Source organism: Ciconia boyciana, chromosome 1 (assembly GCF_034638445.1).
Source record: "Ciconia boyciana chromosome 1, ASM3463844v1, whole genome shotgun sequence".
NCBI classification, from domain to species: Eukaryota; Metazoa; Chordata; class Aves; order Ciconiiformes; family Ciconiidae; genus Ciconia; species Ciconia boyciana.
The window spans coordinates 2072994-2086652 of record NC_132934.1 but is presented as its reverse complement, the minus strand read 5'-3'; the positions used below and the strand labels follow the sequence as shown (position 1 = coordinate 2086652).

Sequence of the window (13659 nt, the reverse complement as noted above, 5' to 3'; positions counted from 1 at the left end):
TTGGGCAAAGGCACCTTGCCTCCCCCTTCTGAGGGGAGCTGGTAGCTGAAACGTGTGTTTATTTTTTTGCCAAGGGGCTCAGATGGTTGGTTTGTCAGTCAGTCAGTCAGTCAGTCAGACGAGGCTAGGCACCCCCTCACAAAATGGCGGCGCGGCTCCTTTAAGACACGCCCTCACCCTGGCCTGGCTCAGCCCCGCCCCCTCAGCAGAGGGAGAGGGGGCGTGGCTTGGAGAGACGGAACGCGCCCAGCGGCCCTAAGAGCTTAGAGGGCTGAGTGACGACTCTGCGGCCCAATCAGATGGCAGAATGTGAAGCGGGGAGGCGGGCATTCCGGCGGAAGCTCCAGCGGAGGTGCAGCTCGAAGGGAGGGGCGCGACCGGCGGCGACATGATTAAGAAGTTTGACAAGAAGGACGAGGAGTCTGGTATGGGGCTGGCGGTAGCGGGGAGGGAGCCGGGGGCGGGCTCTAGGGGTGGGCATGGAGGCACGGCCGTGAGGGGAGCGATCGTTAGGCTCCCAGCGCGCGCCGCGGCCTGTAACAGCCGCTGAGGTGAGGGGAGAGTAACGGCCGCTGATGAAGGAGGTCCCGTCTCCTTTCCGGTGTCCTGAGCTCCCTCGGAGCATTCCCCGGCCCTTCAGGATGGTCCGCGGCCTGCAGGGCCTGCCCCGGACCCCTGAGGCCGCGCTCGGAGGGAACCGGTTCCCTTCAACCCTGCGGGCTGCAGCTGGCGGTCTCTTCCCGCCTTTGCTGTGGCGAGGAGGAGCGATGCTTGCAGGGCTTGATGGGGGTCCGCACCTCAGCCTGGTAGCAGGGCAGCAGCCGTCCCCCACGCAGACCTTGTGGTTGGGACTGTGTTAGGAGCGGCTGCGTTCAGGTACCCGGCAGGTGGGGAAAAAAACCCATCACATTAGGCATAGATGTGGTGAACGAAGCCATCACTTGCACATTTTCGCTCCACAAAATCGTCTGGAAATTAAGTTCATGTTGCCTGTAGTAAGTAAGTGCCAAGTGGTTCACGTTGCCATCACTTGTAGTAAGTGATGCTGTCTTGAATTTTGTGTTGCTGCTTAGAGGTCTTCTGAGCTGCAGGATGTGGCCAGCTGGGTTGAGTTTCGTTTCATTCTCAGTTTCTTTCTGTTTGGGAAGTGAGAAGTGAAGAATGAATGAAGTGAAGATAAAAAAATAGTGCGGGAGGAAAAGGGTCAGATGCAGTAGTGAGGATTTGGGGGGATTTATGCGTTTGTAAGGGTGGCTCTGAGAGGTGGTTTCACTGTGAATGTGGATTAGAAGACTGGTCTCTGTATGCTGCTGACAGAGAAGTGTCATCTCCAAGAAATTAATTATTTAGCGCCCTTCAGAAATCTCAAAAGAGGAGACAATCTCTCTTACTTTTCTTACCTTCTCTGAAACTAAAGGCTTCCCTATGCTTTCCAGCAGAGAGACTCAAACTGTGCATTAGATACCGGCTGTGTAGCAGCTGACATAGATGATTCTCTGAAACAAGGTACAGGAGTTAAAATGTTCCCCTACAACGAGACAAGAGATGGATTTGAACTTCGTGTCATGTTTTCCTCCCCCTGAAATAGTTTTGAAGGCCTTTTGCAGATTTTGCTTTTGGCTAGTGGGTAACTTCTCAGTGCCTGGAGCTGGGCTGTTAAAAGGCTGAGAAGCTACACTATGGAGATAGTTTAGCATTAATGATTTTGTGATGTGCAGCAGCCAGACTGTTTTTGGAGTTTGCTGAGTAGCCCATTTTAGTGGTGCATTGATCGATATATTTCTATTTCAGATCCTGATCAGCAGGTCTGTCCTGATTCCTTCAGTGCTTTCTGTACCTGAAGGAATAAAAATAGGGGGACTAGGAAAAAAAAGTAAATAAGTAAAGGGAGTATTAAGGCAAATTTACTAGTAAAGACCTTTCTTCTTCCTTGCCTTCCAGCTACATTGAAAGTGCCCCCTCCCCCCCCTTTTTTTTTTCCTGTAACCCTGAATACACAACTTACAAAAGTGGATTCAAAGCTGTTGATGGAGACCATCAGTTATTCTAAGAGGAACATCACTGCAGCATTGAGGTGTTTTTGTAAGGTTTAGGGGCTGTTCCTGCATGCTCAGTTCTGTTGGGGTTTTTTTTTGTGAAGAATGCATTTCCTTAACTGAGAGGTTTCTTTTGTTCCTCAGGTAGTGGCTCTAATCCTTTCCAGCATTTGGAGAAGAGTGCTGTGCTTCAGGAGGTATGAATAATCATTGTATAATATGGTTTAACTCTCTTTATTTTTTTTTCCCTTCAGGAAGCATTATCAGCTTAAGGAAGTTTTACAGTGCAACTCTCGGGAAATATGGCTAAATTCATATAGTTAATTTAAAATCACAGGGTATGTAAATTAAGTGCATGTGAAGTTACTCTGTGAGGGGCTTATGTATGGTAATTAGATTACATGTGGCTTCTGCCTTCCATGTGGACATACAGAATCTCAGGGTGCTCTTTCTGAAGAGGTGATCTGCCTGTTTTCCTACACTCATGTAACGTACTATGTAACGAGTTTTCCTGTTTCTCTTTGTGTACTCCAAGAATGATTGCAAGTGGTGAGGTGAATGTGTGGTTAAATAACAGGGAATTTTGGTGGGTACAAAGAGCTATAAGTAGGAACTTAATAATTTCAATTTTGTGTTCCTACAGACTAGTGCTAAGTAGTGTTTGGGCTACAGATGCTATGGAAAGAATTAAGTTGTTATGCTTTTATTTTAAAGTATTTTTGCTAGTTCCAGATGGTAAACTGAGTTGTCCTTTGTTCAGATTGCTACCCATCCAGCAAACTAAACATGCATGAGCTGAATGACAGGAATATGCTCGTTGGGACACATTTTTAGAATGAAAAAAGTTATAAGCTACTTGGTTGAAAACCAATTGCTTTACTTTTTATGGTGAAAGAGAAATTATTATTGTTGGGTTACACTGTAATACAGTATTTATGCTGTGTTTGTAGGCACGTATCTTTAATGAGACCCCTATAAATCCACGAAGATGCCTGCACATCCTTACCAAGATCCTTTACTTGCTGAACCAGGTAACTGTTACCATTTTTTCCCAGCCAGAATGAATATTCCTGAGGCAAATTTCTGATAGCTTTCGTTATGAAAGAAGCTTTATACCTCTTCCTGTCAGATTTGGGAGGTAGCTTTTAAGGAGATCAGAAATGGTGTTTGTGCTGTAATATTACATTCTCCTCTCCAACTTTGCTGCTAAGGTGAGAGAGAGATGTGTCACTGAACCTTTTAAGACTTTTTCTGAGTGCCAAGTCAGAGCTGTCGTTTGGTCTGTGATCACCGCAGCACTGTGCAATTAAAGAGCCACTTGTGCTTGCCCAGCTAAAGTAGGAATAACTGAGCTGAGGTAAGAACATAGGCCAGGAAGTGATGAAGTAGAAGGTGTCTTTTTGTTTGGGGAGAAATTGGAAGCATGATAAGGAAGGAGATTTTCTTTAGGTATCCACATAGATCAGGTTTCCTGCATGTCAGGCACTATTTAACATGGAGTTACAATCAGTTAGGAGGAACCTATATGCTGTTCGGTTTTAATTGGCACCAGTCATCTTTCGATAGATCCCTTTTAAGTAAGGGGATCCTTCTGGTTAACAAGCATGACACAAAACCAACTGCTAATGAACTAATGTCAAAAGAGGGAACACAGGCTACTTGACAAACTATTCCATCGCTGTACCACTGTGGGTGGCATTTATATTGAAACCAAGTAGATAATAGTGGTAAACTTGGCCTGTACTCCCCAGGAAACACAAGGTGAGGGAGGAATGGTTTCTAACACGAGAAAAAGTCTCAAAGAAAAGATTCTTGGTGCGTGGGTAGGTATTATAAGTGGGGGCTGAAAGGTGGAGGCAGCTGAATAATGACAGTGGGGGTTTTTTTCTCACTTATTGTATGCTATTTTCAGGGTGAACACTTCGGAACCACTGAAGCCACAGAAGCTTTTTTTGCAATGACCAGATTATTTCAATCTAATGATGTAAGTACCTAGTGTTTACCACTTGCTGTCTCCCTGGTTTTCTCTGGGTTTGCAGTAATTACAAAACAGTTGGATATTGGGATGTGGGAGGAGGGTGAGGCAAGTACTTCAGAGAACAAGCTCTGCACGCAAAGTACTTGCTGAAGGCAGTTCATGGTTTGGAAACAAATGAGTGAGTAATAACATACGGTTACTTCTGCAGGTTGTTTTTGGTGAGGGGGCAGTTCTGAGTTGAATTACTGTTGTAAAGAATGTGAATAATGACAGAAAGCCTTAATATGCAAATCAGTATAATTTTATGACTGTTTCTTACACTTGCAAATAATCCCCATCTGCTTAACTCAAAATAGAATTTTAAAAGTTGCCTGTAGATCAAATACTGCTATTCCCTAGAACAACTTGCTCTCTTCATGAATCGGCATGGAGTGAAGGGATGAGAACATCCTAAAAATGCTGGATTAAACTTTGGGCTTTGCCCAATGTAAAGTCCTTCTCTGATCTCTTTTGCAGAGAGTGTAAGAACTCAGAGGAGTATGCTTCATGTGATGGGTCTCATTAATTTTTATTAAAAATGAACTGGCACTTCAGGTTTTTAGAGATTTGGCTGAGGAAGGTTGTACCTGTAACTGTTTAAAGATGGAATGAAAATTTTGGAAGTACAGGGTGTTTGAGACGTTTCTCATATCCACGTTTTAGTAGCTTTTTTAATGTAACTGTCATTTGCTTTCAAAAAATTAAAGCGTCACTGCTCTTTGCATATTTCTCTCTCTTTTACAACAACAAATAGATCAGAGGAAGTTGTTTTTAAAGCTTTTAACTGATAATTATGAGGCTTCTGCGTACAGACGTGATGTATCACTTCTTTCATAATTAACATGTGGATTTTTTTTTTTTAGTTTTGTTATCATTTTATAAGACATATATCTCTTATTCTTCTTCTGGTTTGTTTGATAACGGAGAGTAAGGCTGTTATCCAGTTATCAAAGATAGTTTTACTTGTGTGCTTATAACTTTGTATGGAAGTGGGGAAGAGTGTTCTATTTAAAAGTTTACTTAACTTTTAAAGTTAAATATTTAACTTGTAGGTTTATTTAACTTTTAAAACTTCTAGGAAGTGTTTATTCATAATTGCCATTGGGTTTAATGGTTTTCTGCAATACACTTTCACAGCAAACCCTTAGAAGAATGTGTTACCTTACTATCAAGGAGATGGCCAATATTTCTGAGGACGTCATCATTGTCACAAGCAGGTAGTAGAACCTACAGAAAGCACAGTCTCAGAGCTCTGAAACAAGTAGCTGCGTCTTAATGTGTTTGTTTTAGCTGCTATGGTTTTCTGTAATTATGATTTATAAAGGATACAGCAAGGGAAAACATTGTTCCATGGTACAGAGTATGTGTCACCGTATGAAACGTTTGTTTCTTCCTCCTGTGTTATTAGGCTTTTATAAAAAAGCAAGAGGCTTGCTTACAGTTTATCAATCGGTTGCTACTTTGTTTTCTTAGTTTGTTTGGGGGTTTTTTGTTTGTTTTTAAATTATTAGTGCTCGATGGTTTTGTCAAAACCTAGGCTGTGACTTGACTTTGCTGTCAGAGCAGTTAGGGAAAAGCAGAGCAAAGCTCCGTTCAGTCCGCCAACTGAACTAGCAAATTTTTTGACTACAGAATAGATGTTACAGTTGCTGCGAGAGCAAAAATTGGATCTGTGGCATGTGCTAAGCGATTGTTTTATTTTATATTTTTTAAAAGCTGTTCAGCAAACTAAACTTCGCTATTAATCTCAACCAAAATTTTGTGTGGTAGAAAGAAGAGTAGCACTAAGGAGGAGAATGGCTGAGCTAAATAAACCAGGCCTATGGCAAAGCAATATTATGGGCTATGCATTTTGTAATGTTCTGCATTTCCACAGAATCTGATGTTAATAATTTTCAAATAGCTAATTATTAAGGAGTTGCTTATAGCCAATACTAGAGTTATGTGGTAACAGCTGGAAGAAGAGCTAAATGAGATGAGATGAATGTCACAAAAGGACCAAGACATCAAGATTTTAAAGAAGTGTTAACGGGGTGTCCTTGATTATTTTAGTTTGACCAAAGACATGACAGGGAAGGAAGATGTTTACCGAGGCCCGGCCATCAGAGCGCTCTGTAGGATCACTGATGTAAGTACAAATCACATCACTGTTGTGGGTGAGATAAGTGTATTTAAAATAGAAAAACTACTCTCTTGCAGGGTGTATTCTTATAGTAGTAATGGAACTCCTGCTTTAGGAAGGACTGCTCTGAAGCCCTCTGTAGATGTGAGGAGCTCTGTGGAGCTGTAGCACTGTAAACATGGAGTTAGAAGGCAGGAGCTTTGGAGCTCTAGTTTCTGATCTGAGATTGCTTTGCTGGAGACTTTGATCGTGTCACTGAACCTTCAGGACTGGGCAGCTGATACTCATGTCTCCCTTGGAGAAGTATGCGTTTTCAGAATTAGCTCAAGATTTTTTCTGAGGGCCTTTTGGATATGCTGTGCATATATTTTTGCCTTATACTGCTTTTATGCTCTGCCTCCTAAGTGTCAACACGGTTCTTTTTCCCTTTCATAGGGTACGATGTTACAAGCCATTGAGAGATACATGAAGCAAGCCATTGTGGACAAAGTCCCCAGTGTGTCTAGTTCTGCACTGGTGTCTTCCTTAGTAAGTAAAGCAGTAGATTATTGTAAACCTGTGCATTGTGTTGTGGCTGGGAAGGCTAGTCTGCTGCATCTGTAGCTCTGCCTGGCCTTTGTTTTGTTCTTTCTTCATCTTCTTTTCCTTTGATAGGACTCTTCTTCATCTCCTCACTGGAAAATAAATAAAAAAAAAGTAGCAATGGAGTTTCCTTTGTCTCAAGCAGACTCTGTCTTCTCAAACTCCTTCCTTAATGTTCTGTTGCTTTAGAGTACATCAGTTGTAGTAACTTTAATTGCAAAGTACTCAGTCATCTCTCTATGCAGTTAGTGTAGAACATTAATTTCTCTGGGGAGGGGCCTTGTCTGTTTTGAAAAGTCAAGCACACTGATAACCGTAAAAGTGCTTATCAGTTCAGTGAGAGTAAGTAGAAACAACCTGTTCTGTGCCATGGAAGGACTAACACTGATGACTGTGAAAGAGCATATCAGTTCTGTAACAGGAAGTAAAAGCACTCTACTTTGTGCTCTGCAAAAAACAAATCCATGAAATTGCTGCCCTGATAAGACTGCAAATCGAGATTATTTTTGCTTATATGTAGTAGGACGGCTAGATGGAGAAGTTCACTGTTTTTCTCTCCCTTGTTTAGGAGAACAGGCTAGAAAAGATCTTGTTAGGTTAATATTTTTATTAAAGAGGAGAATACAAGTGAAAGCATGGTAGTCTGAGACTGAGCTGTAAGAAAAACAGTGGTTTATAAGTGCATAGGATAAAGAGACTGGCTGCAATGGCAAATCCAGAAGGCAGAGCAGGAGGGTAAGAGGTCCAGCTGATGAGGTGGAGCAGAGCCTGTGTTAGCACCCTGAGGGTGCAAACAAAGCTGTATTAATACTGACAACTGGAGTCTCCCTGCTGGACTAACCCTAGGCAGGCGAATTGTCCTAGTATTGTCTTCTGTCCTGTTTGAACATAAACAAAAACTCTCCGAGTTACTTTTCTCTTTCTTGAAACAAGTGCATCCGTGCAAACTATGTATTTGGGAGTTATTCTTTGTTACCTGTAGTATGCAACAAAGCCCTAGATTGTCTTGAAGTCTTTAAATGTAAAATCTGAAAACAAGGCTCATGGTACTTCACTGTGCTTCTACTGTTAGTTTGTCTGCAGTCTCACTTTGTGGCTTCTTCCAGCATATGATGAAGATCAGTTATGACGTAGTCAAACGGTGGATCAACGAAGCTCAAGAAGCAGCTTCTAGTGACAACGTTATGGTGCAGGTATGTTTGAGGGTGGTTGCCCCAGGAAGCTCTAAACACACTACAGGGTTTTAATGGTATTCTGTGAGTTCGTAAGATAACCTTCAGAAAAAAATAACTCGTTTTCCTTTTTCCCTTATTCTTTTAAAAACAAGAATTGTGACTTGAGGGAAACGACTTGACTGTTTCAAAAAATCATGAGTTTCTCTGTGATCCCAGTGCAAGATTCGTAATTAAGAGTTGGCTCTTTAGTGCACTTCTCTGCCCTTTCCCTGCTAACCTTCTCATAGCTGGGATGCCACTGACTGTTTCACAGTAGTTGTTGCAGAAGGGCTTTGAATCTGAGGTTTTCAAAAAGCTCAAGAAATTATCTTACTACCTCCCAGAATACCAGCATCTCTTGTCTTGGCCTTCAGAAAATTTGCCAGTTGCCACAGGACCACAGAGATTAGCCCGAATATCAGTAAGATATCCATATTAGCAAAATCTTTGCACAAATATTCCCAACAGCTGTGGAAATGAAAGCATTCTTTATGTTCCGTTGGTGTTACAGACTAATGATCAGAAACCAATCTGTAAAATCAGCTTTGTTCTTGCCTAGTTAGCAGCTTCATTGAGCCTTACTGTGAATCAGTCTTATGGCAAAAAAAATCCAAAAAAACAAAAAAAACACCAAAACCAAAACAACTTGGCAAGCAACTAGAAATGTTCCTTTGTACTTTTCCTGTAAATGCCTTGAGGATTTTTTGTAAGGTCAGCTGTCATTTAAAAGCCTTGGGATATCCTGGATGTTGAGTGTACTAGAAATGCAAGTGCTATTGTGCAGTATAATTTAGTAAGCTGAAGCCTTTGAAGTTCTGACATTTAATGGGGAGAAAAGGGAGTAAACTAACTTCATGGCTCTCTTGATCTTCAGAAATGTGTTGAGGCTGTCTTATGGTGGACAGGAAGGGGAAGGAAAAACTGCAGATCTTTGTAACTTGTAAGGAAGCTCAGATCGTTTGAGGTTAGAAGGTGTTTCTGCTAGGAAACAGCAATTTATTAGCCCTCTTATGTCTTACAGTCTGGCTTTTCCAACTGCAGTGTGTATTCAATACCTGCACATCTCTGTTTCTGATTTCTTAGTACCATGCTTTGGGGCTGCTCTATCACCTTAGGAAAAATGATCGCCTTGCGGTTTCTAAGATGTTGAATAAGTTCACTAAATCTGGACTGAAATCCCAGTTTGCGTACTGTATGCTGATCCGAATTGCAAGCAAACTCTTGAAGGAATCTGAAGAGGGGTAAGTAAGAGGCAGCATGTGAATTACAAAACTAATTACAGTTTGAGGTAAACAGTAGCTAGGAAATTTGCATTTTTTTTAAAGTTTGCGGAAATCTACGCACAGAGAGAACTGTAGTGTTAAAATGCAGGTAGAAGCGGAATGCTAGACTGAACTGAGTGGTGGTATGTGTGGCAGCTGTGTGGTGTGGTTTGGGTTTTTGTTTTGGTGCCATACCGCCAAAACTTAACTGAGAGTAGGATTAAAACTGCAGAATAACCTTTGGAGAGGTTTTGTACTTTGTCTGGTTAGATGCATTTCAAATGCAATAAGGATCTACCTATGTTGTGGGGATATAAATAAAAGGATCTCTTCTTCTAATCTTGCACTAGCAGAGGAGGGTATAGTTACCTAAGAAATTCACCTCCTGATGAAACTCTTTTATCAGTGGAAACTTTTGTTAGTGGTGTGTGATACATGATTAATAATAAAATACGTATTTCCGGAGTGCAGCATTTCTAGCTTGAAGAAGATAATGTACAGATTAATAGAATAACAGTAACTAGAAAGTTTAGAGCTCAAGTATGAGTTGAGCAACATGGCGGTGTAGGAAACATGAAAGCCAGTGCATTAGCTATGCTTTCTGTCAAGTTCTCGGAAATGTGGTATTAGTGGTTTGTACGTAACTCAGCATCATGCTGTGAAATGTCTTCTGTTTGTAGCCATGAAAGTCCACTGTTTGACTTCATTGAGAGCTGTCTGCGGAATAAGCATGAAATGGTTATTTACGAAGCTGCTTCTGCAATCATTCATCTCCCAAACTGCACAGCCAGGGAGCTGGCACCTGCTGTTTCAGGTTGGTCATAGTCCTTTGTACCACTGATGCAGCTGAAAGAAAGGGTGGTAAAGCACATCAGAGACAGTACAGCATAACTAAAATACTGGACTCAAAACCTGAGTTTTCTGATTGTCCCCAAGTTAGAGGGCTTTTGGATGAGAAGCAGCTTGATCCCTTTTTCCCATTTCATCCACAGCTTTAGAAAACAGGCACTAGAGGTGGCACAGGGTGATGCTTGCCTTTTTCCAGCTGCAGGAAGCTGGGGTGGGAGGGAAGGTTAGAGGAGAACTTGATAGCACAGATGTGCCACAGATGGCTACACAAACCACCTGTTATTGATATAAGATGAAAAATGAGGTTATTTTTTAACTTGCTTGTGAAGCTAGTGATAAATTATGAATAGAGCTGCATGAACATTTAGCAGCATGTAATTGAATGTGGATAAGTTAGACTTTCCTCTCTACTCTCTCTCTTTGAAAGAGACCATATCTGATTTTCTGCTGTGGTGAATTCTGACTAAACTATTTGCACCTCTCAATATCAAAGTGCTGGCACAAGGCAATTTCCCTTTCCTCATCTGGTATGGTCGTGAGGGCTCTCACTTTCTGCTCCCCAGACATTACAGGTGCCTAGAGTTGCAGTACTGGGACCTGGTTTTTGTTAAGCAGTCTCTACTCTGTAACACTTTGCTGTGAGTTACTTCTCTTGATTATTATTTTTTTATTTTCAGTGCTGCAGCTCTTCTGTAGTTCTCCCAAACCTGTCTTGAGATATGCAGCTGTACGGACCCTTAATAAAGTGAGTGCTTCCAAAACCTTCTAAACAACCATAAATCTCTCGGCATCAGAGGAAACCAGACCTCAGTGCCTGCTGGTGTGTTAGCCTAGAGTAGAGCAACTGCTGTTGTGATTACTGTATTTGGAAATACTCCATTTGGCTTTTCCATGCCAGATCTCCTGGTGTGACAGAAATCTTTTCTGCACTCAAGCTATGTTTGCTCATTTCTGGACCACAGGACTATGCCAAGCTGTAGTTTGATAACTCGTGAGCTCTTAGCTGTAAGGAAGCAGAGTCTTGGATATTTAATACTGCAAAAAGTGTGAATAGGATGTGTGTGAAGGAAATAACATTCTGATTTCAAAGCTGCACACTGCAGCAGAAGCAGTTTGTGACTGTCAAACCCAGGAGCTGTAACTTGGAGTAGAGGAGTTCGTCTGAAATGCTGAAACAAAAGAATCTGAGCTTTGATTGCATCCTGCCAGCAGTCATATGATGTAGTTGCAATCCTTCTGGAACAGAGCAGTACTTGAAAAAAAAATACGGGCTTTAATCCTTGCCCCATTGAAAGCTTTGAATTGTAGGATGCTATTGCTGCCATATAATTTGCAATTGCATTCTTTACAGGTGGCCATGAAGCATCCATCTGCAGTCACTGCCTGCAACCTGGACCTGGAAAACCTCATCACTGACTCCAATCGCAGTATCGCTACCCTCGCCATCACCACCCTGCTGAAGACAGGGAGTGAGAGCAGTGTAGACAGGCTCATGAAACAGATCTCTTCCTTCGTGTCAGAAATATCAGATGAGTTTAAGGTGTGGCATTGGAGGCCTCTGCTCTTTCCAGCTGCAGGTTTTTCTCCCATTCTTGTTTTTATGAAGCTTTTCCCATTTGTTAATCCTTCAGTGACTTAGTCTGATAGAGCAAAGCCAGCCTGAAATTCAGAAGGTATAATCCTCTGTTTTCCAACTTAAATATACTGTGTCATTTCCTCCCACCACTCCAAGAAAGGATAAATGTCATTTGGTGGATTCCTGGCTCTGTGCAGTATTCTGCAAAACCTTGTACTGCCTTCTGGTTGCCTTTTTGGAGAGGAAGAGGGATTTTGACTGTTCTGATTGAGTCTATATCACTTCAGTCTGATATGTAGTTAGGAAATAGCTGAACTGTAAGTTTCTACCTAATTTATTAAGTTTAGTCACTATGAACTCGGGTAATAACTCAGTTAAGGATGGTAGTTCACTTGCACCCGTCCTTTTTACACCATGGAGTTGCCTTGAGGAGCATAGCGTGTCTCTACAAAGTCATTGTCCGCTGGCGTACAGTGGTCTTAAATTCTTGTTTTTATGAGAAAAGGAAATGAGTATTAGACAAGTTTAAAATTGCAAAGAGTTTTAATGACAGAATGTAACTAGTTAAGTTAGAATTAGGTCAGGATCATCACTGGACAGAGGAAGCGAGGGGAAGTCTTTGAACTAATGTAGTCCATCCTAAATTACAGTCCCTCTAGCAGAGCCAGGTCTTGCAGCACGCAAGCACAAGGTTGTTAACACACTTATGCTGAGAGTCTACCACCTGATTGTTATCCTTCTTGTGTATGAATTTAATCTATCAAGGTGACAACAATAGTGAGAAGCCTGTATTTTTCATAGAAAAATAAATGCGCATGACTAACGTCCTTCTCTGTTGTTTTGCAGGTAGTGGTAGTACAGGCTATCAGTGCTTTGTGCCAGAAATACCCTCGGAAACACAGCGTCATGATGACCTTCCTCTCCAATATGCTCAGGGATGATGTATGTTTGAAACTTTCTATGTGTAGTTATTGGCAGGTAGCTCTGATAGATAGTACGAAGGGTCTCTTCTGTCTTATGTCAGTGGGTACACAGCAATGATGGGGCCTGACTGATTACCAAGACCTTGTTTATCTCGTGGGTCAGACCTGTCTGAAATGTGCTTACAAATTAGAGCTGGTACATCAAAAACTGATCTGAAGAGATGTTCAGATGATGTGCCTTTATGGGTCAGGGGGGACTGGGAAGACCCTGTTAGGTTATCCAGCATGCCTTCTCTTTTCTCGTTATGTACAAATACTTGTTTTTCTCAATGGAAAGAAGTAATTGAAGCGTGAGGGGAACTGAACAGCACTGTGGTCTGAGCTCTGCCTGCCGGGTCAGTGTCCTTGATTTTCCTTTTCCAGGGTGGCTTTGAGTACAAGCGAGCCATTGTGGACTGTATAATCAGCATCATTGAGGAGAATCCTGAGAGTAAGGAATCGGGCTTGGCTCACCTCTGCGAGTTCATTGAAGACTGCGAACATACTGTCCTAGCCACAAAGATCCTGCACCTGCTGGGGAAAGAGGGGCCAAGGACTCCATCCCCGTCCAAGTACATCCGCTTCATATTCAACAGGGTGGTGCTGGAGAACGAGGCTGTGAGGGCTGGTAAGTTCAGCTCAGATGCTTGACGGTTTCATGTCTGAGCTCTGCTAGAAATCTCAGGGTTGAAACTGGGTTTGGGGGTGGGAGGCAATGGTTACTCCACAGGCACTGTGAAGAGCTAGCTCTTACATGCATCAGCTGTGAAAGTCATTTTATCCTGCAATGCGTTTAAACTCCTCATATCATCTTAGCATCAGCACTTGGTCCTCCTGCTTTGCAGAACATAAGCAATCTATTAGCTTCTAGTCCCTTCTTTGAATGTCTCCCAAAAGTCGAGAGATAATACGTGAGGAGAGGACGCTGCTACTTCCCTAAGAGGCATAATTGTCTGCTATAGACTATCATCTTTTTATATGGAAATCTCCACTCCACAAGATAAGGATTTCTCCTTGGAAGCATGTTGCAGACTGATAC

General features: G+C 42.1%; 1 protein-coding gene across 1 annotated transcript in view; it reads left to right on the top strand.

Annotated features, from left to right (window-relative positions):
- Positions 1-317: 317 nt before the first annotated feature.
- Positions 318-13659, top strand: part of COPG2 (COPI coat complex subunit gamma 2) — a 22113-nt gene continuing 8771 nt past the window's right edge. The window contains exons 1-14 of the mRNA XM_072856889.1: positions 318-425; positions 2181-2233; positions 2987-3067; positions 3949-4020; positions 5191-5270; positions 6106-6181; positions 6611-6703; positions 7864-7950; positions 9055-9212; positions 9914-10047; positions 10760-10827; positions 11434-11622; positions 12505-12600; positions 13005-13248. Of these exons, the coding sequence (XP_072712990.1) occupies positions 389-425; positions 2181-2233; positions 2987-3067; positions 3949-4020; positions 5191-5270; positions 6106-6181; positions 6611-6703; positions 7864-7950; positions 9055-9212; positions 9914-10047; positions 10760-10827; positions 11434-11622; positions 12505-12600; positions 13005-13248 (1468 nt within the window). The 5' untranslated portion in view covers positions 318-388. The remainder of the gene's footprint in view (positions 426-2180; positions 2234-2986; positions 3068-3948; positions 4021-5190; positions 5271-6105; positions 6182-6610; positions 6704-7863; positions 7951-9054; positions 9213-9913; positions 10048-10759; positions 10828-11433; positions 11623-12504; positions 12601-13004; positions 13249-13659) is intronic.